The sequence below is a fragment of the Uloborus diversus genome, chromosome 2 (genome assembly GCF_026930045.1).
Source record: "Uloborus diversus isolate 005 chromosome 2, Udiv.v.3.1, whole genome shotgun sequence".
In the NCBI taxonomy this organism is placed as follows: domain Eukaryota; kingdom Metazoa; phylum Arthropoda; class Arachnida; order Araneae; family Uloboridae; genus Uloborus; species Uloborus diversus.
In genome coordinates this window covers 166,356,729-166,383,118 of record NC_072732.1, presented here as the reverse complement: position 1 = coordinate 166,383,118, position 26,390 = coordinate 166,356,729, and the positions used below count along the sequence as shown (strand labels likewise).

At 32.6% G+C, this 26,390-nt stretch overlaps 1 protein-coding gene across 1 annotated transcript in view; it reads right to left on the bottom strand.

The window, feature by feature from the left end:
- LOC129217476 (protein spaetzle-like) overlaps positions 1-25,770 on the bottom strand; it is a 37,244-nt gene extending 11,474 nt beyond the window's left edge. Inside the window, exons 1-2 of the mRNA XM_054851781.1 lie at positions 25,650-25,770; positions 8,171-8,439 (exon numbers count right to left, since the gene is read on the bottom strand). Coding sequence (XP_054707756.1) covers positions 8,171-8,439; positions 25,650-25,682 — 302 coding nt within the window. The 5' untranslated portion in view covers positions 25,683-25,770. The remainder of the gene's footprint in view (positions 1-8,170; positions 8,440-25,649) is intronic.
- Positions 25,771-26,390: the final 620 nt, after the last annotated feature.

Below are 26,390 nucleotides of genomic sequence, written 5' to 3'. Positions count from 1 at the left end.
ATCCATTCCATTGAGAAGAGATAAAATGGAGGGAGTGAAGACTGTCATTCATGAAACCAAGACCCCCCAAGTCACGTGATAGATTTTTGGCAAAGCATTGGAAGAAATCGGGTTTCTTTCACTTGTTTCACGCAAAACGTGCAAACCATTCATCGTAGTTGAGTCACGTGACTTGGGTTCTGTGGGTCAGCTTTTGATAAGCCAATGATTTTACACTTGCTCCCTCCATTTTAATTCCTGCTCTAAGATCCATTCATGTATTTCGTTATCTTCTGTTTCAATTTTTTTTACATTTCATTTACGACGCTGTTTAGTTTACCTTTTATCTAGCTATTTCTTATCTGTGTCTATTAAATGTTGCCTACTTGAATAGTGAATTTTTAATTTAGTGCAGAAACTAAATGTACTAGAGCATCGTTCTACCACACATTATTGCAAAATATCTTGCGTGAACCTGTCTCGTGGAAACTTGGTTTTAAAATCTTCTGTTTAATGTGCAGCACTCACGACAAAATCTTTAAGAGAGAGAAAAAAAATGCTTTTGATTGATTTTGGATTTTGCTAACGCTTTTATAAAAAAACAATCGAACCTGCTTTATTGATGCGTCTTGAATATCAATATCAACTATTGAACACGAAATAATACCTTTCTTCCAAGTATTTAGAGCCAGGGATTAAATTCTAGCAGAAACCAGAGGCTTCAGAACGTATTTTTATTCGGAAATAGTTGCAGTTCCGTCTAACGAATAGAAATTCCCATAAATCGAAAGAAGTACAGGAACTGAACATCCATAAGCCCCCATTCAATTTCAGTTCTGTTTAAAATGGTTATCTATAAACTAGTATATTTGACAGAAAAAGTCGCTTAAAATAAAGTGAGGAAACATATCTTACAATTTTGTTTATCTCAACGTAAAAGTTATTTTAGTTTCTGTAGGGATCACTTCATTATTAAAATTTAAAATGATAATGCTTAAACTCTCACTGATTTTTTCAAACGCTATCAATGCAGTCAAGTACCCTAATTTGGGACATTATTACGAATTTTGTTTTGAGTGTATGAATTCGTCAGTATTACGCAAATAAGAAATAAATGATATAACAGATAAAAATGAATAGTTTTGATTCGAGGCTATGTTTACTACATGTAGACTACACTTTCATGCTGCAGCTTTATGGATTCGTTCAATTATTTTTAAAATGTCCACAAAATGTTAGGTTTTTAAATACGGAAATAAGTTTGATTACCTATGCCAACAGATCTGTCCTAGTTTGAATTTTTGTCACAGACTATGTACTTGTGCCTTATTTTTGTGCACAATCATTTTCCCTTACCTAATTCAGTTTTTCTTATTCATTGATACATTTGAGAAATTGCAAATACGCTCCAAATTTGAGACGCAGTTCCAAGTTTGGATACAAATACAGAAAAGTGTCTAAGAGGAATACTGAGTAAACAAATTGTATAATTGTATTGAGAAAAATATGTAGCATATCCCAACTTAACATGCAAGACCTCTATTTTCACAACAGTTAGCCCTAGAAGCACACTTATAGCAGCAAAAGCGTTCAAAATAACGTGAGGAGTTTGGATGATGAAAGTCTGAAGCGGAAAAAGAAAAATACGAAATCTAACTTTTTACACGGGCCCCAGTTCCCATAACTTATGTGTAGGGAAATGATCTACTTCAAAATAATTCCTAACACAAAAAATTGAAACATTTGCTACCAAAACTCAAGGAGATATTAGAACTAAACTTTTTTAGGGGCCGAAGATAATAGAACCTATCTCCCTTTCAGAAGAATGACAGGTTGTCGAAGTAAAGAAATATATTTTTTTTTCATTGCTATTGAAAAATAAATGCAATTGTTATGTTAGACAAGTAAAAACACATTACGAAAGTTCCTACAATTTGAAAAAACACACTATGCACACATAGAATTTCAAACCCTTGTTAACAAATATATCCCCCCTCCCTAAGATGTTATTGATGACGAGTGTGAAGTGGTTAAGTCACAAGAAGCTGCGGGGGTTTATATCTCGGTGAATATTTGTCGTACTAACTTCAAACTTTGTGTTGGAATCATTTTTCAATTGAGATTATATTAATAAATATAAGTGAGGGGACATCTGGTACGTGTAAAAAGTTAGATTTCTTATTTTCCCAATAATTTTCATTTTTTGCTTCTAACTTTCAATATCTAAACTCTGCACCTTATTTTGACCATTTTTGAAATTGGAAGTAAGCATTTAGAATAGCTGTATTGTTAAGAGTTTTTTTTAAAATGGAGACTAATCTGGTGACAACAAATGTTTCACACCGTTACTGGACAGAAATTTTGTCATTAGTAAAATATCGGAATCTGTTGAACAAAAAATCTTTTGCCAAAGTATTTCAAATGTTAGTTCTATTAATGAAAATGAGTCTCAAGGTATAGAGAAGATCAATTTATTTGTGTTGAATTTCATGTATTGGGGAAACTCTAGGGAGACTGCACCCAATTTTCGGTTTTTCATTTCCTATTTTCTCTGTAGAATAGTTAGAACGAAATAAAAATATACATAAATAGTTTACCATTTTGCACACTATTACGGCTTAAAATAATAGCATAATTCCAAGTAGAAAAGGTACAACAAAATATTTTTATCACGTCTGCAAATGGTTCAAGTGTTCCTAGAGCTAGGGGGGCCTGACCCAATACTTGAGGAGACATGAACCTCCTCATTAATGAACGAACAATAATAGATATTGAAATCAACTACTAGGCTTGATGGTGTTTTTTGTTTAAATAAGTGATACGGAAGAGAATATACAAAATGATCACTCTTTAGGTGAAGTGTTACATATATATATTTTAAATTTATCTTACTCTACATCAGTAGGAAGATTCATATATATTGAAATCAAAAACACAGGTTTGATGGTGTTTTTTATTTTAATAAGTGATACTTTAGGCGAATATACAAAATGTTCACTCGTTAGGTGAAGTATTACATTTTTATTTATTTATTTATTTATTTTTTTGCTTATTGTTATTAAGAAGAGCAGAAGTCGATTTCAAAACTTTATCAGTTCAGACCTAAGCAATATTTCAGTTCTTTTATTAAGTTACAACTCATTGGGCTCAAAGATTATTAGTACTTTAGTTATTTGCCAAAAAGAAAACAATTTTTAGACAAGAATATATATTATAGTTATTCATTTTTAAAAAATCAGGCCTTCATATTCACAATATTAGAGTCATTGCACGAATAAAATCAAATCATTAGGACTAAATGCCAATATTTTATAGATTCAAAAATAAAAATTCATTGAAAAAACATCAAATTTAACAAAAATATCAAATTAATCTTTGGGTCAAGTCTCCCTACTTTGCTTAGGCCCAAGCTCCTTAGTTTGTTTTTTTTTAACCTTAAATTTTTAGCAACTTAGATTAAAGTTATATAAAATTACTTTATACCAATAAATATCTAGAAAAGTCACTACATATAAAGCATGCCTACTTTTAAAATTCATTTCCCTCACAACTGGAGGTGAAAACCTAAAAAAAAATCAAAATCTTTAAACTTTACTTAAAGGTGCAGTATCATTTAACACTGAATTTATTGAAAACCACTGACAGTTCTGAAATCGCTTGTCTCTGCAAAATACTGTTGTATGACTGGTCACCAATAATATGACTAAAATTTTCCCTAAATATCCTTTTCATGGAAAAAATCATCATGTTTCAACTCTCCCTATGGGTCAAACCTCCCTAGTTTCCCCTAATGAAAGGATGGAAATTTTTGTCAAAGAAAGAACATAGAGAGCTAACAATCAGTTGCATGAGGAGTTTTTTTTTTGTTTACCAAATACTTACATGCTCACAAATGTAGAGTGAAAGGAGGTACATTATCATTCAAAGGAATAAAGAAGGCTGGGGGGAATATTTGCAGTGGCAGTACACATTCTGAAATGTGTGAAAGTATAGAAGATTGTATTATTTCTTTCTAATATTTTTTCTTTATTTAGTTGTAAAAGACAAACTTGCTTAAAGTGATAATAAGTGCCCTAAGTTAATCTATTGCTGAATACATAAAGGAAACATCAAAATACTAAGTGTCAAAAGGGAGGAGGATACTTAACTGTAGACAATGAATATTTTGATGTTTTCTTTTTGAAAGGTCAGGCATGCACGCCTAAACCTTGAAATGATTTAAAATACTAAAGATCTTCCTTTAAATAGGATGATTTGTTCAAATTAAAAATAAATGGTAAATATGCTTCTGAAGGTAAAAGGTCAAAACTGTACCAAGCATGGGCACTTTACTGTACCTATATACAAATGGGTGTTTGAGAAATAGCTTCCCTACTTTGAAATGACATAACAGAAAAATCATGTAAAATAGCTAGGCAAGACAAGTTGCATGTTGCACCAGCACTCCGGGCTGTTTTAAATACCGGTTGTCAAAAATAGTACAAAAGTTCAGACAGCACTGTAGTCCAACTTTTGTAAGGATGCATGAAAGTGCTTCTGGAATAGAGCTCAAATCGCATTGCGATGGGTTTTATATGAGCACCTTTCACAGCAGTATTATGACCATTCAATCGCATAATGTTACAGCTGTAAAAGGCAGTCATATAAACCAATGAGTTCGCTGTGGGTGATGAGATTTGATCTCTGTTCATAAGCACACTTTCATACACCAAGTGAAAAGCATTTGATTACAATACTCTCAAATGTCCAAGTTAGAACTACTTTTGAAAACTGGTGTATGATAAATTCCAGACCAGCTGGTGCAACATACCACTTGTTTCACTTCTCTATCTCACACGGCTTTGCTGTTATGTCCATTTCAAAGTTAATACACCAATCCTCATATACATAATAGCCAATTGACTGATCGAATAACTCTCCTGACGTAACCAACAATGAAGCTCGCGTAAAGGCATCATAATTTGATAATATTTTTTGGTAATGTTGATTACCAATTGGTAATTTACCACTGAGTTACCATTTGGATTACCATTTGGTAATGTTGTTATTGGTAATATTTGACCTGCAGGGAAATGCTTTGTTTTGACAGGGCTGATATGGATCCAGTAACTTAACTCCTTTGCTGTTAAGACTTATTTTTGGAGAATGAAGAAACGTAAAAGTGGTTAACAATAAACTCTGTTTACTGGAGTTTAGTCAGTGGTGGAAAATTAATGCTAACCATTGGAGTTTAGGGTTAAGCCACTGGAGTTAGGGTTAAAATTTCAACCCTCAAAACATCACCAAACAGGCAATGGCTTCGTTCAAATGTAGAAGCAGTTTTCACTCGTTATACCTTGACGGGCGATTTTCTAGTTACAAATATTACAGACTACAATGCTATCTGAATTTTTGAACTATTTTTGAAAATTGATGTATAAAAATTCCAGAGTTGTTTCACCTATCTATCTCACACGGTTTTGCTGCTATGTCATTTCAAAGTATGGGATTTCTTTCTCAAATACCCTATTTTTATTTTATTTTCTTAGTTTTCCGTAATAATTTTCCGAAAAGAATAAATTTTGTACTTACTTCATCAGCACAAAAATTAGTCATCTAGAAAAACTTACTTCCATTTTGGATTATTATCTCTGTAATTTCGTATGTTTCTAGATTTTCTATTTTCAAAAAATTATGTTTTCTCTACAATAATTTCTGTATTTCATATTAACACTTATATAATTTTGGGTGCTCAAATTTTAGGGGTCCATTTTGCTATAAACAAACGCACGTTTATTTACCATTATTGCCATCTTTAAAAGAACCATGTTGTATTCCAATGAATGAAAAAAAAAAATTCACTCTAAATTAAGTTCATTTGCTGCTTATTTATAAATTTAACCTTGCGTTTCTTGCCTTAACTGTTTTTTTTTTTTTTTTTCTTTTTTGTTTGACCTAAATGTATTTCCTATTTGATAAAACTCCGAAGAAACTTCCGTAATTAGTAATTGTTTACCTCAGTGCGGAAACAAGGTGACGCATAAAATTTCAAAATATATTTGCAAACACATGCTTGTGAGTCGTTTGTTGTCTCGAAATATATGTACGAAAGTCTTTTTATAGGGTCAACTACAAAATCTTGATTATTTAGGACATGGGCAAAGCTACTTTTGATAGATTGATTTTGTCGAAACTACTAAAAACTAATAAACTTAGTATAAGGATACGTCCTGGATTAATACGAAGGTAATGCACTTAAGTAGGGAAATGTGGGGCAAAGTGAAATGGTTAAGTTGACTGGGTTTTTTTTTTCAAAAGGAACAGATTGGAAATTTGTTTTCAAAACTTCAGCACACAAAGAAAGAACATTGTATTTTATAATAAAACTTTCGTTGAAACAGTATTTTTTATTTTTGACACTTAATTTGAGAAAAAAAATGGAAATATTTAACTTTTTTTATGGGGCAAAGTGAAAAATAAAATATTTTACTAAGTGAAATATTTTCTATTCGATTATTATACATAATTTTTTGATCAAAAGAATCATTAAATAAAAGTTTGAATAAATAAATGGAAAGATAATGAAACAATAAACGAATAGTTAAATGAATAAATCAATTAATAAAGAGTGTCCCAAAATTAACGCAAGATTTGAATTTGCCACCATTTTTTCCATAAATTGTTGGCAGCCATGAAAAAAGAACAATTTGACAGTTGAGAGTTTAGGGTTAGTAAAAATGGGGTGTTATTGTACCATACAGCTAGAGAGAGTGAAACATTTCAATTACTGCATAAGGCACTTCCTAGTCGCGTACTCTCTCATTTCGGTGATCAGAATTGGCACCATAGATCGTGTGATTTAACATTTTTAAATCTCTTCTTATGGGGTTATTTGAATTCAAAGGTCTATGTCAACAAGCCCACAACCACCCGTGCATTGCCGTGTTGCGATACCGAGCGCCAATAACAGTAACTGCTTGACAAGCCTCAACTTTCATTATTTTTGAAACAATTGTTCAACAATGAAAGCGCGTTATTATATCGTATAACGCTCCATTTTTGATTACCCTAAACTCTCAGCTGTCAAATTAATCTTTTTTCAGGGTTGCCAACCATTTATTGCAAAAATGGCGGCAAATTCAAATCTTGCGTTAATTTTGGGACACCCTTTATATGAAGAAAAATAAATGAGCGAGTAAAAGAATTAATGAATAAGAAAATAAGTGACTGAATGAATAAATAAGTGATCTAAATGAAGGAATGTGAATGAACTAATAAATGAAAACGTAAGAGTTCGTAAAACGTAAGAGAAGGAATGTGAATGAACTAATAAATGAAAACGTAAGAGTTCGTAAAACGTAAGAGAAGGAATGTGAATGAACTAATAAATGAAAACGTAAGAGAGATATTATATGGTTGAGTGAGTAAATGATACAATCTATTTCACTTTGCCCCGCATGTACTTGACTAATTGTATAATTTATTTAAAAACAAATAAGCTTAATATTAACTAAATTAATACTCCATTGAATATTAGGAGATCTCAATATTTAAAATGGTAATAACAAGAACTTTATCATTATATTGTAACAAAAATAATTGACTTACAGCAAAATATTACAATATGATTACCAATTAGTCTATCTAAAAAAACCTCAAGAAATTACCTACATTACCTAATGCTTTAGTCTTCGGCGGTATTTTTTTCCTGATTGGAATAGACTACATATGGTACTACCTAGATAAAATAATACCAGATAGGTGGAGCTAAAAGCAGAGTAAATATTTCACCATTCCACTTTACCCGCTAGTTCACTTTGCCCCATGTTCCCCTACTTGAAAAAGTCCGGTACAGCGGTTTTATTTTGGCAGCATTGTTCCATATTAACGAGACAAAAATCACTTTTGCACCTTAAAAATCATTGTTGCTACATATTCAGCTTTACCTTTTAGATCACAATAATTTCATTTTCAAAAAAAAAAAAAAAAAAATTAAATGCAATATTTTATGCGGAAGAACTTAATACTTCCAAAGAAATGTATTTGAATTAAATATTTCGCACTCGGAATACTATTTCCCATTTTTATTTAGAGAGTTACTTTTTTTTCAGCACAAAGTAAGCCCGAACTTTTACTAAGATTTACTGAAAAGACGAAAAGGATCGAATTTAATGTTTACGAAAACATTTTATATGTAGTACTCTGAACTTACTCGGGATAATCCTCCACATTTTCGCAAAAAGTGTCATCTGTTTTCTTTCTGCAGAAAGGGTGCCCGAACTTATCCACCCGAGGCGCCAGGGGGCGTCGCCTGCCTACGTATTTAACAACTGGATCAGGAAACACTGGCAAATTATGATCGCTCTCATTGGACGTTGGAAACACTACAATCTTTTCATTTTTACTCAGAATGTCTTCTTTGTCTTTGGGAGCTTGTTGGCAGGCAGTTGCATGCAGCCATGTCACAATCACTGAAGTAACCTGGAATGGAACAGAAACTATGATAATAACTATCTTGATATGGTTCCCTGAATTCTGCTTCTAGTTTTCGGAAGAAAAAAAAATGTAAATTTTTTTTTTGCCATTATTTTTTACTTCCTTGTAAAAAAAAAAGGAAGTATTGTATTCGTAAAAAATTTTTCACTCAAAAATCGACCTGAATTTACATTTTGCTCACCCCCAAATGAATGTTTAGTTTTTTTTTTTTCGACTCGACCCCCCATGATTAAGTGCCTAAGAACGTATAGACACGCGAAATATCCATTTTGATGATTCCTGAGTTAATTACGACTGGTTTTCTCATGACGTCTGTATATACGTCGCATAACTCAAGAACGGTGTGTCCTAGAAAGTTGAAATTTAGTTCGTAGACTCTTAGTGGGGTCTAGTTGTGCACCTCCCAATTTGGTCGCATTCGGGTGTTTTAAAAGGGATCTTTTGCCCCTTTTTGGGGAGAAATCATTGTTAATTTCGATGCAAACTCAAGTGGTGTTACAATTTGGTGAACACTTGGCAATATATCGCCAGTCTTTTGGTCGCCAAATTTTGTCGCCAACTTGGCGGTTTTTCTTTATTTTTTTAATCTAGTTTCAATTTGGCCACTGTTGGTGACATTTAGAAAGTAAACTATTAAATCGCTTTAAAATTGCCAATGATGGGAAAATGACATTAAACTGTAGTAAAAGGAAGTCATGTGATGCACACATCAGCTCGTTTTATAAACTTTTAAACTTTAATCAGCTGAACAGGGCCGTCCCGAGGGAGGTGAATTTTCCCGGGGAAGGCCGGAAGAGCTTATAATTTCTTCCGGGGCTTATAATTTTTGCCCCTCCCCCAGAATAGCGAGAATAATGAAAAAGTACGGAATATTTTTAGATCAATTATGTGATAATTAAACATGTGCAAGCGTCCTTCGTATTTCCGTTATTTTATTTTTTCGTTGCTGTTGCTATGCTCAAACTTTAAAAAAGGAAATCAGAGAATTTCTGCATCAATAAAGTATGCGTCTTGTTCTTTGTAAATTAATTTAGTAAATTGGTTTTTTCCTTCTCGTTTTTTTTTTTTTATTGAACAATCACGATCGCTTATTGTTCTCATTTGACAGTCCTTGACGTTGTGATTCCTTTTTCGGCTTGGACCAGCAGCACCACCGCCCACCGGCGGCGGCACGGCAGCTCTGGCCCTGAACACTGTCCCCCGGAATCCACTTCTGCTGGGTGGTGGCGTCCATGTCCTACACACGCATGCTCATGCACCCCCGCCTACGCGCACGCGCCTTTACACACATACACAGGCCTGCGTGCACACACGTAAGTCTGCACACAGACAACTATACACACTAGGGTGGAACGAAAAAAACAAAGTTTTTATTTTCGAATTGTAATAGTGCAGAAAAGTTGCGATTGGTGAAGTCAAACAAAACAAAAAATTTTAAAATCGGATAATATCTTCCGATCCCGCAACGAGCCTAAAAATTTGAAAAAATGGAAAATTTCATGTGTTCTTAGAGATTTTTTTAAAAATTTTCTCCAACGTTTCTTTTTAATACTCTAAGACGGAAAAGTTACGATTGGTGAAGCCTTCAGAAATTTAAAAAAACATATTGAAATCAAATAATACCTTCTGATCCAGGAACAAGCATGAAAAGTAAAAAAAGGGAGAATTTCATCCTTTCTTAGTGATTAAAAATAAAATTGTTCTTGTTGTTTTTTTTTCCCCGGTGTTACAGGGAAAAGCCTTTTTAAAAACCCTATATTAAACAAAAACATTAATTTATTTCTTGACTATGCAAAACTACCATTCTTTACAACAATGAAACATTTTCAAATAATACAACGTTATAAAATATTTACCAAATTTACAATCCAGTATACAAGTCCTATTGTTTTAAGTGTTAGTTGTTGAAGCTAATTTATAATCAGATTTTATGGAAAATTCGGGCATAATTGATCTGGATTTCAATGTTGCTCTTAAGTAGCCATCTCTTGATTTAAATCCACACACTTTGAGTGAAGCCTCCGTCACTAGCTTCACACATCTTTCGACAGCTGGCGTATGGCATTGGAATAGTTTCATATCCCAGTCGGGTATAGTGCCTGTTGCAATAAGATTTTCAATGTCTTTGTTAGGAACTTTTCGAAGAAAAGGTGGAGAAGATAGCTTTGTCGTGTTCCAATTAATAATCTCTTTGTAACCTTCTGCTTCGAAATTTAGAGATGGAATGACAAAGTTTCTAATGCTTTTGCCTTTAGAAACAGAGTCTCTGGCTTTTAAGACGTTTTTAAAGTTCTCTTATGTGCCTCCTTTCATCAAACACCATTGCCATTAATAAGTTTTCGGGATGCGCAAAGAAAGAGTTTCTTTCAATGACAGGGTAAATTACTTGTTTTAGATTGTCAGGTAAGTATCGACAGGTTTGAGTTGTTCTGTAAACATGAATGGCACCGTCTGTGAAATTTTTGCGGTTCTTTATTTCGCTAATGGGGCGTATTAGATGCATACACTGTACTAAGCGGCATAAACAAATATGAGTATCGCGGGATTAAAGGGCCATGTGAACAATTTACAAGCAGGCTCTAGTACTAAAATATCACATTTGTTTTATAAACAAACGTTCTTCCATTAGTATTTCATACCGAACTTATGAGGATCGTTAAACTAAAATAAAAAAAAAGCTGAAAAAGGGCTTAAAGTTTACATTTTTTCAAACATGTAGGTTCGTTGCGCGATCGGAAGATATTGTTTTATTTCAAAAAGATATTTTTTTTCGCTTTGAAGTCTTTACTAAACGTAACTTCTCTGTTCTGTAGCCTGAAAAAGTACATTGATCAAAAAATGGTAAAAATTCGGAAAAATCCTGAAATCCTCAACTTTTTCGATTTTTTACGCTTGGTTCTGGATCAGAAGGTATTATTCGATTTCAATTTTTTTTTTTTTTTTCTGAAGGTTTCACCAATCGTAACTTTTCCGTCTTAGAGCCTTAAAAAGAAACATAGAACAAAATTTTTAAAAAATCACTAAAAAAACACGAAATTTTCCATTTTTTCAAATATTCAGGTTCGTTGCGGGATCGGAAGATATTATCCGATTTTAAAAATCTTTGTTTTGTTTTGTAAGTCTTCACCAATCGCAACTTTTCCGCACTATTACGATTCGAAAATAAAAACTTTGTTTTTTTCGTTCCACCCTAATACACACGTAACCATCCAGGAGGAGGGACATGCTTGGGGGGGGGGAGCCATTTATAGAAACAATAACTCTAATGAGTAGGGTCTTGTCGCAACTCGTGATTGCGAAAAACAATTTTAATTCAAAGTTTCAGAATTCAAATTAGAGTTGATTGAAGAAAGATGGTCATAGGTCTTTTTTTTTATACATCTCACTTTTCATGAAACTTAATAGTGTGTTTTGTAGGTTTTATTGAAGCGAAATTTCAGTTATCAAATTTTGCACCTTAAGACTTGATGTTGATATAACACGGTACACATTGCGTTACACTGCAACGATTTACATTATTTCGAAGTTTCGTTGTAACACGAAACGCGGTTCTGATACAACACGGCGAATGTTGCCCTGATTTATGGCATGTAAATACATAAAAATAATTGAAATAATAATTTAAATAAATTCAAAGTCTCGCATAGCACACGGTTTCGATATAGCATAGTACGAATTACCCGTGTTATACAAGGTACACCTGTAGTCTGCAATCGAATGTGTTGGATTTTAAAAACTGTTTAAATAAAAAACAAAAAAATAATAAAATAAATTGGAAATGCAGAAGACGCTTAGTTTATGGCGCCCCTTCAAATATTGCCCCCGAGCCGACCGCACCGCTCTTTTTGGACAGCCCTGAATCTGAACATTATTTACAATATCAATTCATTATTTTATGATTCACTTCTATTTTTGACTAATGTCTTTAAGAGTACATAGCATAGAAAAAAAACAGTAAATGAAGCACGAAATACCAAGTTAGGAGTATTTCTTGAGGGTTTGTGCTTTACTAAACTTTTTTTTCCCCATTTAATTCATTTTACACAGCAATTCGATCATTTTTCTTGTTCTTCTCTTTAACAATTACTACTTATTTTCAGAAAAAAAAATTTCAAAATACTTTTTTTGTGAGTATAAGATTAATCTTATCAAAAAAAAAAACTTTAAACTATGACAAAACATATAAAAATCGAGTTTTATCTTTTTTTTTTTAGTTTGAAATGCGAAAATCTATATAAACAAATGACCATTTGATAAATGTTCCGTTCCAGAAACACAAAAAGGAAGTTAGTATCAATAAAAATTTGAGCCAAAAAAAAAAATAATAATCATAACGAGAAATAATACGTATTTGCACGTGTACACTACACGGTAACAATAATTTTTAAATTTTTATCAAGTACATAAACAAGCTGATGCCAGAAAGTATTAATTTTGTGCAAGAAAGATTCTGTTTTCATCTATATACATAAATAGCTACTTCTGTATGTGTGTATGTCTGGGGTAAGCTTCAAAACTACTGGACCGATTTTAACCATTTTTTCACCATAGATAACTACATTATCAGGAAATAACGTAGGCTACCATTTATTACGAAAAATCTTGGTTTAAAAAAGTAATGATGGAAAACAGCAAATTTCATGTAATTTCTCTTTAATGATTAATATAAAATCCATTTTTACAAAAATTCGTTGCCTCACAACAGCAATAATAAAAGTAATTATAGTAAAAATTTTGAATCAAGGCTGAAATTTATTGCTTTCTTAGGATTTTTATCCTCATCTATACACATAAATGGCTACTGCTGTATGTGTAAGTATGTTCGGGGTAAGCTTAAAAACTACTGGACGGATTTTATCATTTTTTTTTCACCCTAGATAGCTAAATTATCAGGAAGCAACTTAAACTATAATTTATTCCTAAAAAACTTGGTTTAAAAAAGTTATGATGGAAAACAGTAAAGTTCGTGCAATTTCCCCATTAAATGATTAAATGTAAAACCCATTGTTACAAAATTTTTTTGCCTAACAACAGCAATATTAAAAGTAATCATAATGAAAATTTTGAATCAAGGCTTTCTGGAGCAAACATGACATTTATTGCTTTCTTAGGATTTTTGTCCTCATCTATGCTAATAATCGATAACTGTGCTCAGTAAAAAGACAATTGATTTTGGCAACAGTTTGAAAATAGAAAGTGTTTATTGTCTAAAATTACACAAGGCTACAAAATTCGAGTCAAGAAAAAGTGATTGTACGTTAATGAGTAACTTTTATTTTATTGGATGCGCTGATTTCAAATAAGACATCCATTTTTCTCAATCACATAAGAGATTTTGACCAATTGAACTTGAACATATAGGCAGAAAAGCATATTTTTTCCTATTCTGAGAGAAAGAGTCTTTTCAAAATATGTGTAAGTTTATTACTTACAAACGAGTTTACGCATCAAACATACATTTGGAAATCAGTTACTGAATATATATATTAATTTCATAGAAATAAGAACATAGTAATAATTAATCATAACGATTCAATTATAACATAAGGCAATCTTTTCAACTGGCGCTGTTTTTGCAGCCAAAGACTACGTAATAATGTTTCTCGGCTTTCATTTCACCATATAACCAAAATATCGAGATTAAAAGAATCTTTAAAACTTTTGTTTAACTGTAAAATAATCCGCTAACTAAATTAGGAAAATCTATAAACAGAACACAAACTTCCATCAGTTTGTCTTTGTGCGCAATTTCAAACACTGGCCAAGTTTTACTACTTATTTCGGTAGAAAATATATAGTATCATTTTATGGTCACCAAAAATATCTTAGTATTTGGCGACTGTATCTCTTTGACGAAAATTAGTAACAGTTTTGCAAAGTAGAGTGGGGGAGCATTATCCTAGGTATCCCAAAACGATTACCGCAAATTTGGTAACATTTTAAATCGCACCAAGAACCCACAATAATTGAAATTTCCCAAAATAACTAAAGCGAGCATAGCAGGATTATGGGCGGCTACATTTTTAAAAACCGTTTGTATTTCAATTGCCATGCACAAAAAGTTTTAGACTATGTTCAAAAAAAAAAAGAAATATTAACTGATAAATCTTTTTAAACAAGTGAAATTTCATGTTTTGGAAATTTATCAAATTTTTATATGCTTAAATGTTGTGCTTTCGTTTCTAACTGAATATTATGTTATTTATACTTATTGCTATTTTACTTTTATAGGTAAGGAAGAAGCTCGATTTTTAATAACGTCAACGCGGTGTGTTTTGAGTTCTTTCAGTTAAAACGGAAAACTAATGTAAGCAGCGATTGTTTCTTACAACTGTTACTGACCCAGGCAACGCCTGGTATTTTTGCTAGTTACTAATACATTGCATACAAATGTTTCAGAGTTATAAAGAACCTTTTTAACAATGCCAAAAGCTAACAATTCAAAAGGATCTAAGTTATTCGTAGCGAATCTCTTTTTTTTTCTTGGAGTAAATGTCAATTAAAAACATTTACCTTAACTTAGAACTTATAAATACATCTCGCTAGAAATTTCAACTTGGGACATTTTTTTTTCTTATTTTTACAAATTTTAATGGAGTAAAAATTTTATTTATCAGGCATCACCAGGCATCATCAGGACAGTATGTAATATGAAAATCACTATGCATGCTTTTCTTAATTTATCTAAGATTTTAAATGGTACTGTATTAAAAGCATTGCTCCGTCTTTTCATGGACTAAACCGCCAATACTTTTTCTCAGCGGCACTTTTAAGATCACTTACGCAGAAATAGGAAAAAAATGGCATTTATTCACCCTAAACAAGTGAAACTATTTACATAAAAATATTTTACAATCCCAGACACAAGAACCAAATAAATCGCTAATAAATTAAATAAATCTTACGTTTGAAATTAAGTACATTTACCATTTGCTTTTGACTCCCATCCCTAACCATCATGAGCACAATTGTTTTTTAAAATGACAAAATTAACAAAACGTATAGAGATAAACAGTGTTACGACCAAAAAAATGCACCTGGGAAATGTTTTATTCGTATACTTATATACCTGAAGGACACGTCATACTTGACGTCGAAAGATTTTTCAAAAGTCTGCAACATGTTAAATTAGCATTCAAAGCATGCATCACAATTCTACCTTAGTTGATTTCATTTTCAATGATAGCGAAGTTTCTACGTAACTTTTCAAAAATGTTTTTAAACACCATAAAATCAAAGTCTCGGTTTCATGAGTTTTGGTTTTTTAACTCTTTGACTAAAAATAATTAAGAATTGGGTTTCATAATTTGAATTCCGATGGACAAAATAATTAAGCGATTCCCTTTGTTTAAATGAATTTATGTGAAGAAAGCCCATTTAAGATAAATAAATACCTTTGTGCTCTTGTTATCAGAGCCATACTACATATTGTAATGATACTTTTTCTATAGTATGGTTTCAAAAACTTTGTTTTATAATACTGTTGCCAAATGAACACGAAGTAGGTATGAGGAATGTACTGCAATTTACTTCCTTCTAAAGAAGCAGTCTCAGATAACGTCTTGCAATGAAACTTGTCCTACATGAGCGGTTTTTAGCCGGGAGGGGGGGGGAGAATTTCAAATGGAGGGGAGCATGGGTGTTTGGAAAAGTAAACTAGCATCAGTATTAGTGTCTATAACTCGATGAACTATGTTGTTATATTGAATATATTTTACATTATTTTTTTTGTTAGGTTTTTAGTGCAGTTTCAATCTATGTATCCGTATGGATCTGTATTAGCATACATTAAGTCAAAATATCGAGCAAGGCATTGAGAGTAACCTAAAGTGTACTTTGTCGCAGTTACACAATCTAATATTCAAAAACTTGTTCAGGACAAACAGCAGCAATCCTCTGATCAATAATAAAAGTTACTGGTATTACAATACAACCTCACTTGACCCTAGCTTACCTCAAATGTATTCGTACGTGCACTAACTTAACTATCTTTTCATTTAGTAATCATCTTATGTTTGAAATTTCGACTTTCCGATTGTACTACTTGTATTGATTATTGACGGCTTTTGGTGGAAACGGGGAACCTCACAATGTTTAAAGGAAGGTGCATGGCCCGGAAGTTCGAGAACCCTTACTATACATAATGGTGCAGAAAAATTTATTAAGTTTGTACCTATATGCGCGTGATGTTAAATTGCTTAACATTATATCTCAAACAGTTCTAAGGATAGAAGCTTAAAATTTTCAGTGATTTCAACAGATATCTAAGAATCAACTGAAGTGACATTTTAATGCAATTATGTTTTTGTTTCGTAATTTATTAAACTTTAACCAATAGTCACTTTTCAAATGAAAAAAAACTACAGTTTTTGACGATTGAAATGCTGTTGAGGAAAAAAAGCGAGTCCAAAAGCAAAAATTTCACTTCGGTATAAAATAAAATGCGTTTAAAATTTCAAAGTAATATGTGACTTAGTTTAAGAGAAAGGAAACGCGAGTTTTTAAATTGACATTTCAAAAAATACGTTGAGAAAATCGCGTTTGAAAGTAAAATTGTACGTACATTTTAATACATTCCTGCCCCATTAATATTTAAATTGAGTTACTTTTAATCCATACAGAAATATCGAGTTTAATGTCATTTGAAAGCTCTTGGCTTGAATATATTAGGTATTTAAAAACTGAAAAAATATTCTTTAAAAAGGGTTTTGGGTACAAAATCAATTTAATACTGTTGTCAAATACTAAAGAAATCCAGCAAAAAAAAAAAAAAAAACATAATACTACAAACATTTCAACATTTAATTTCTAAAATTTGAATTTTAAAGGGCAATATGTCTCCACTTTAGACTACTTTTGAGACCAGAATTTTAAGCTATTTCCCTACACATAAAAGATGCATCCAACCAAACTCACTCAGGTAACAAGAGGTAGCTTATAATTGGGAAACACGGGACTAATTATGTTCTCAAATTTGGGTTTCAACACATAATGTGGATATTAGCCAGTCAAAGATTAATCTCATGTCTAAAGGGCTTATAAAATTTAGTTTATGAAATAATTTCATCAAAAAACAGGAAGCTATTATGATTTTTCTACACTTCGCTTCACCAGGACTCAACATAAAGCCATCCATATAATGCTTAAATAAAATTGTATTGAGTTATGGTTTAAGCAAAATATAAAATTTTTAGCGTTTGAAATACGAAAAATAAAAAATCAAATCTACTTCGAAACAGCCAAAGAGATTTCGCTAAATTTATTATTTCCAAATCCTACGAAATAAAAGTAGTAAATATTAAAATTATGTAAAAGCGTACCAAAAACATCCTTTAATACTTCGAAGTTGAAGCAAAAAAATTTTTTTTGAGTCTCGCTAAAAACAATGCACTAATTCATATAACAGTTAATCTAAATTGGTACAGTCATTTAAATTTCTGCGAAGTAACGAAAATAGATTAATTTCAATGATGCGACTTTGTTGACAGCAAATTATTTCGAAATCATTCACCTTGGATTTGAAACACTTATTGTGTTTTTATTATTTTATATATTTTGAACTGGGGTTTAGCTACGATTTTAACGAGCTTCTACTCTAACTTACTATTTGGGTTTTGCGTATAACACAAATATCGAAAAAATATAACTTTTGTAATTTGTAGCTTTAAAACAATTTAAAGTTTTATGCAGTGTTGCACCTCCTCACCTATTACATCACCGGTTTTGCGGCGTTTTAAGAAAAGCTTTACTAATAATAAAGCTGAAAGTCTGTCTGGATCTCTGTGACGCGCATAGAACCTAGACCGTTCGGTCGATTTTCATTAAATTTGGCACAAAGTTAGTTCCTAGCATAGGGGTGTGCAGCTCGAAGCGATTTTTCGAAAATTCAAATTTTGTTCTTTTTCTATTCCAATTTTAAGAACATTTCACCCAGCAAATTATCATAACGTGGAATAATAAATTATAGAATTATCGTAACGTGGAACCGTAAGATGGGCACGCAAATAAACATAGTCAATTGGAGAGAAATTCATGATCCATTATTTGTAAATATGCAGGCGAACCAAATGACCTTTTAATTTTCTACTACGGGCAAAGCCGTGCGGGCACCACCAGTGTAAAATAAAAACCTATTTGTTTTCAATCTGTTCAAAAAAAAAATTGAGGATCTTGTTTAAAATAGGTTTCATTAGAGATAGATCAAACCAGACGTCCAACCATGTCGAAACATTTCGATAAATATAGAACAAAGATTCGTACCTCTTAGTACAGGGAAATCCCGTAACAACAAATAACAATGAAACAAAATATCCGTTTCAACGACCTAAATCTAGCGTCCTAATTTAATTGCCATTACATTACTTGAACTCCATTATAACGATCCCCGTAACAACGAACAAAATGGCGGTCCCTTGCAGCTTGTTGTAACTGGATCTATGAGTTTCAACTTAATTAAACGGGCAGAGAATATATGTGACTTTATTCTAAGTGGCGAATTTACAAGTCGCAAATGTCGCAATTGCGAGGAGCTTCCACGACATAGGAGCCTCGAATAGGATCCAGAACAGGCAATATTTTTCATAGTTCTGTTCATCTCTAATGGGCCTCCAAAAATTCATCGCAACGGGTTTCCAAACCTGTAATTCTGCCACCATTTATTCTAACGAAGGATCATAGTTTAGGGTAGTTATATAAGTGAAGGGCTACGGGAAGAACGATCAAAATCCATTTTTCGAAAAAAACTCTGGTTAACCTATGGGAACACGGTCGATTATTACAGACAGTATTCAAGAGAAACATTATTCAGGCAAAGAATCATCATAGTGAGTGAGTTTTAACGGGGGAAGAATGGGACTAACTTGGAACCGATTCGAGATTTCAAGCTCAAAAACGTAATGAAGGAAATTTGAGCATGGTGGACTATGATCATTCTTCCCCGTGGCCCTTCAAGTTCAATAGGTTTTGCATTTCGCATTGCTCCTTCTTTGCCCTTGTGGAGTTTATTAACCTTTTTCACAAAGGAAAATATTTCCTGAAAGGAAAACCTGCCTCGAAGCGATCCCTTGTCCATTAAAATGGCACAAGAAAAATTGCACTAAAGATATTGTAAGATCATTCATTTTACTAGTCGAACCCGCTTAGTGGAAGGGCCATTTTTCAACGAAAAAATATTCTAATAAGCGGGATATTCCATTAACTGGGATCAAATAACACATTAAATTGGTTTGATACATTGATAATTTATAAAAATAAGAGGAATATTCTTTTTAACCGATATTCTAGCAACTGGGCTCGACTTTACTTTCTTCTTACAAAATTATTTTGACAAAGTCCTTTTGATTAAATTGCAGGGGCCTTAATACTAGAAAGCACCCAGCACTTTTTTGAATTGGGGAAACATTAAATCGTAAAAGTTAATGCGTTTTTTTTTTTTTTTTTTTTTTTTTTTATTTTTTTTTGTCACCTTATAATGGTAAATTGTTTCTGAGGGAGGTAAAAAACAGGTTACAAATCTTTTTTTGAACTACAAACGGAAATTTAAACTCTTTATTGAGTACTTAATCTTTCATATTTTAAATTTATTTCAAATGATTTATAATTATTGAATCATTTTGTAGAAAAGTTTTGTATAAAGTTTTAAAACATGTCTTTTGCTGAATTTTGAATCATTTTTGTGCACAATTTTAAGAACTTAAAATGTTTAACTTCGACTTTGAAAAAAAAGGGAGAAGAAAAAAAGACTTTAACTCTATATCCCAAACTCACACTAATTTTGTTCTGCACATATAAAACATCATCAACAAGCTTGTTCAAAGCTATCTCGCGTAGAAATAAAGCCTTCGAGAGCAGAAATCTTTTTAAAAATCATTTTAAGCATTGTAATGGCATGAAATAAAAACTGGGAATGATGATTAAGGTTTTAGTTTTAGAACAGAATTTTTACCGCCTCAAAACATACAGATATCTACTGTTTTGGCTTCAGTAGCTACATTTTTTGCAATTAAAAATATTTTATTTTTAATACACAGCAAGGACGGATACAAGGGACCTCTACATCGATACTTTTTCCGAATTTCAACCCCCATAACGCAAGTGTAGGCCATCTTTGATAAACTTGCGGAAAGGATTGAGCTTCGAATCGCCCTCCCAGAGGCTCATCAGAATTGAAATTTCAGAATATCAACGTCAGACGATATAGGGGGCATGTTAGGAGAAGTCTGGAGGCGTTCCCCCAGAAATTTAGCAAAGTTTATGTCTCAAAAATTCAGTTGCAGACATCTAGTAAAGTTATGGGAAGGAATGAGTTCAGTGATTTTTTCCTCCTGTTAGTTTTCGAACCTGAAGAAGTTTCTAAAAGGGCAATTTTAGAGCCTTCGATGATGTTACTGTCTGACCACGGATTGTATGGAAAACAAACATCCATTTTACAGCCGGAAATGAACGAATCTATTATTTTTTAGCGATGCCAGCTTTTGCAGAAGCAGAGTCTCATTCAAATAAGCGAAATACCAGCATCAAATTTTTACTTCCCCCCCCCCCCCATTCAGACATATTCATCTTATCTGGAAGTTTGAAAATTCCATACAATCCGTGGTTAGACAGTAGAGGGACGAAGTTTCGCAACATTCTCCCGAAATTATAACAAACAAATTCTAAAGCACAATTTTAGAATAGGGGAGACTAGGGAGACTTGACCCAATTTTTGGTTTTTATTTTTCATTTTTTTGTAAAATAGTTAGAATGAAATAAAAAATATACATGGATAGTTTGCCATTTTGCGCATTATTAAGGCTAAAAATAATAGCATAATTCTAAGTAGAAATGGAACAAAAAAATTATATTCATCACATCTGTAAATGGGTCAAGTGTCCCTAGAGCTAGGCAGACTTGATCCAACACCTAGGGAGACATGACCCCTGCATGGATGTGAGAAGAATCATAGATGTTGAAATCAAAAACGCAAGTTGGATGGTGTTTTTTGCTTTAATAAGTGATACTTGAAGTGAATGAACATATGTCCACTCTTTAGGCGAAGTGTTGCAGATTTTTTAAAAATTAATCGTATTGCACATCAGCTGAAAAGCAGAAGTTTTATTCGAAACTTTATCAGCTAAGACCTAAACAATATTTCAGTTATGTTATTAAGAAATAAATCATTTGGCTTAAAGATCATTACTATTTTAGTTATTTGTCAAATAAAAACAATTTATTAGACCAAAATATTTTAGTTATTGTTTAAGTAAAAAAAACTCACCTTCATATTCACAATATTAAAGTTATTGCTTAAATAAAAGCAAATCCTTAAGGTCTAAATTACAGTATTTTAGCTGTTCATAAGCAAAAATTCATAGAAAGAACATCAAATTATTCTTTGGGTCAAGTCTCCCTAATTAGCTTGGATCAAAGTTCCCTAAGAAGCTTTCTTTTGTTTACCTTAAATTTTTAGCAACTTAGATTAAAGTTATATAAAGCTACTGTATATCAATAGATAGCTAGAAAAGTGACTAAAATATGTACACTCCCAAAATTCATTTCTCTCAAAACTGGAAGATGAAAAATTCCATAATCTTCAAAATTTGCTTTTTAGGAACTGTATCATTTAACACTGAATTTCTTGAAAACCACTGATAATTCTGAAATGGCTTGTTCCTGCAAAATACTGTTGGGTAACTAACTGGTCAACCAATAATATGACTAACAATTTCCCTAAATGTCCTTTTCATAGAAAAAATCCTCATGGGTCAAGTCTCCCCTATGGGTCAAACCTCCATAGTTTCCCCTACCTCTTTGAATGGAAAAGGGAAGGTTCGGAGATCTCGCGACGGACACCCCTCTATATTTTAGAATTTAGACGACAAAATTATACTAAAGCTACCCCGCCACCCCCCGAAGCCTCTGTGTAAGTCAGATACGTAGTTAAGACGCAAGTTAAAAAATCAACCGCCTCCTCCTTGAAAAACTTCTGGATCCGTCCTTGATACACAGTATTAAAAACATTGCTTATGTAATGCAATGTATCAACCGGTGATGAGTTAAATAATTTGATAGCCAATTTACTCAACTGAAAAGATTTTAAAAAACACACTTGATAAGATAACAAAGAAAATGCCTTGAAAATCCTTTTAGAAATAGCTAAGCTAGAATGTGTGATCTCAGCAAAAGAGAGCTGAACGAATAGAAACGGTGTTTGTTTTTTTTTAAAAAACTGAAATTGATAACAATTTTACCAAAGAATCCAATTAATCAAGAATCGTTTTAATTAATTTTAAGTCTGAGAAACTGCTGCAAAAGGAAAACATAACTGACCACCCTCGTCTCAGCTGTCACATTTCGGGAATGACTGAGCGTAGAAAACTTCCACCAAAACTAATTTGATAGCATATTTAAACATTTAGAGCAAAGATTCCCAATTCGACGGATCATCGAAAAATGAAAGTATTTTAAAAACATTTGTTATTTTTTGGTGTGTTATGCCCTTTAGGTACGTTAGAAAAAGTAGTTCGATGGCTGTAACATAACTTTAATATCTCATTAACAAATTTGACAACTGCCGGAATTTATGACTTTTTGACACATAGCATTCTGTTAGCGGTTTTTTCTTGGCAGTAAACGATCATTTTTAGAATCCACCTTCCGCTCTTCCGATCGAAAGAAAAATTTAAACCACTGCAACTTCTCATTTTGTTCGCTGGCTTTTAGCGAAAAAAAAACAGCCAATTTCCCGGTAATAAGTTTTAAGACATCAACCTTTAATGCAAAAAAAAAAATCTTTTTAGACAATATCTAAGATGACTTTCTAGTTCAAAGTATTTCATTCAAATTAATCTTCAAAAAAAGTTGAAGAGATTAGGAGAAGACTAATGCATTTTTCAGGAGGAACTGCCCTTTGTTCAATTAAAGAGTTTTACAGGTTCCTACACTCTACATCCAAATAAAATAGCTTTACTTGAACTGAGCAGCTATCAATTCAATAAATATTAGACTAAAACGTTTTTTTTTAATGTGTTTTCAATTCATGGGAGCTTAATGTAAATTTAGAAGATATTTTTAATTCCTAATCATATTGTATGTTACGAGAATAACAAACTTTCATATTGAGCAATAAGTTACTGACCCTAAACCAGAGCTAACGCAAAACTTCGTGAAATATACCGACAGCCGGTTATCTCATGCAGAGACTGAAATTTCGTCCTTGTTCTGGACTCATCAGTCTGGAATGGAGAATAACAGAGTTGGAGGAAGATGTCATCGCATTGAAGTTGAGAGTGCCAACAAACTGGCAGATAAAGTAAATTCATTGATTGAATAATTGAATCATCCTTTGGTGGAACATCTTATCCTCTATTCCTAGGAAGGTTTACTACTTATAGTTTCTCTGTTCTTAAACATGAACATGCATCTGCGTAAACTTATTATTGCATTCGTGGCATCGTTGGTGCTTTTTGAAACTGATATATTTTTCCAAATGAAAAATATAGTTTTCTTTCTAAATCGAAGAGTCTTGTAACAAAGGAAGATTTTTCTTTTCTTTCGGTGCCTATAAAAAAAAATCCTAAAGGTGAAAGAGATCTGAATGTGAGAGGCCCGCTAAGTCAGCAAATCAGGGTACGCTCTACCTTTTTTGGTGCCCTGCTCTATTGACCTAGTAGACAACTTGGAACCTTCCGAAGTTTGAATAATTTTTAGTAAAATGCAATCAAACCGTTATTTTGAACCAGAGTGCTGCTATGCCGTGGGCAGGTAAATGACAGTATCTGCAGAAATGAGTTTTTGAGATATTTGGAAAAAAAAAAAAAAAAAAAAACGCGTTTTGGATGCAACACTAACAGTAGGGTAATGTTAGAATTCGGCTTGCTTTTTCGCGCTTATTTATCAGTAGAGAACAAATAAGGAAGATTGTACAATAACGCTAACTTACAATTGGTGACAAAAATGCAGAAAAAAATTAAAAATTTGCAGCCGTGGGCAGGTAAAACGCTGTAACTGCACTTGATCTGTTACTAACTGCTACTAACTTGGAACATTTGCAGATTTTAATATGCAAAGCAAGTTTCATTTTATTTGAGTCTATCAATAAACTAGATGTCGAGGTACCATGGCTTTTAGAAAGTTGATCAACTTTTCCAAAAACAAAAGAAACAAGTTTAAAATTATTTCTGGTTTTGCGTTCACACAAACAAGCATTATTACAGCATACGGTTAACAAACTACGTATTTTCATAAAAAGTACTTTTTAACACAGAAAATATTACATCCGATTTTGAAATTGGTTTTGACTGGAATATTTTTACAAACTAACTAACTCCTTTCAGTAGCTCATTTGCAATTTTCTAAGAACGACACTTTTTATTCTGCGCAGTATCAACTGAAAGTTCACATCTGCGTCCGAAAATACCCATTTCGTATTCCACTTCCACATTCCAGTTGTGAAAAATAGAACAGAAGATTGAATGTAGGGCACGGTTTTATCGAGATTACAATACAGTTTAAGTATACACAAACAGTTTGAGCTTAAAAATTAGCAATAATTCTGTACATTGCATGTTGTAAAAGGTAACAAATATGAAACGCGTTAAAATTGTGTTTTGTTTATAATAATAAAAGTTATGTCATTTGTTCTTAATGTTTTTTTCAAATCACATATGCTTTAAGAAAGATCAAGAAAGCATAATTATTTTTAAATTTCATTTTTCTTTGAAATTTTAGTTCGTAGCATAGGGGTGAGCACCTCCAAGCGATTTTTCGAAAATTCAATTTTGCTCTTTTTCTATTCCAATTTTAAGAACATTTTATCGAGCAAATTATCATGACATGGACCAGTAAATTATCATAACCTGGTCGAGTAAATTATCATAACGTGTACGAGCAAATTACCATAACATGAGCGAGCAAATGAACATAGCAAATTGGTGAGAAATTCATTACCCATTATTTGTAAATATACAGGCGAATCGAATGATCTTTTAATTTTCTACAACGGGCAAAGCCGTGGAGGTACCGCTAGTTTATCCAATAAAAGCACAGAAATTTTAGATAAAACTGACACTTCAGTTTTTAACTGACACATAAAACCGTCACATTCAAAAATTTCTGAAAAAGGCGCACCTGCACAAAACAAACAAATGCCATTGATATATATTCATGAGCGCCGCATAAAAATAAATCATTACACACTGTGAACCCAAACAACTTACCAGCAGGTATCTTGGCAGTGTCCACTGTTCCATAGCCACCGCAATAGCTTGTCCTAGAAAACAAACATTCTACCTGAGGGAAGTTAACCGCACGTCACCAAATGATCACCAAGGTCATGACGTCAGGTCTCGGAAGTGTGACGTAAGAGGAACAACCCTAATAGGGCCTTTCCGAGGTGCTTACAATAATAATAAAGCCATTCCTCTACTATCAGAGACGATGTTGAAATTCCCACCCGACTTGTATTAAACCAGAAATTTCCGAACTCGGGAACCCGACTTGATTTTGCTTCGTTTTTGTTTGTGTACAAATGTAGATCAGTTGCGACCACACTTGACTTGCGCGACCTATTTACGTCAGTGTTAGGTGAGAAGTAAAAAATCGAGTTGCATTATTGAAATGCAAGTGGAAAAACTTAGTTTTGAATTACACGGAGATGTTGTCAAAATAATTTACACGAATTAAACCAGTATTTTTGGACATAAGAAGTGCAAATTCCCTTTAGTTAGGTGCTAGTTTACATAATTAAGTGAAAGACCGAAGTCGTATATTTTCATGGAAAACTTTTTTTGAGAAAACGTCAAAATTCATTCTCGAAAGACGGTAAGTCGATAAGTAATCATTCAATTTAATTGAACTACATAATTTATATGAGCCACTGGCGCAGTGAAAGGTGGGCTTAGGGGTAGAATATCTCCCCACCCTACAGATCTCGGACAATTCTAATGCAGTAGTTTATA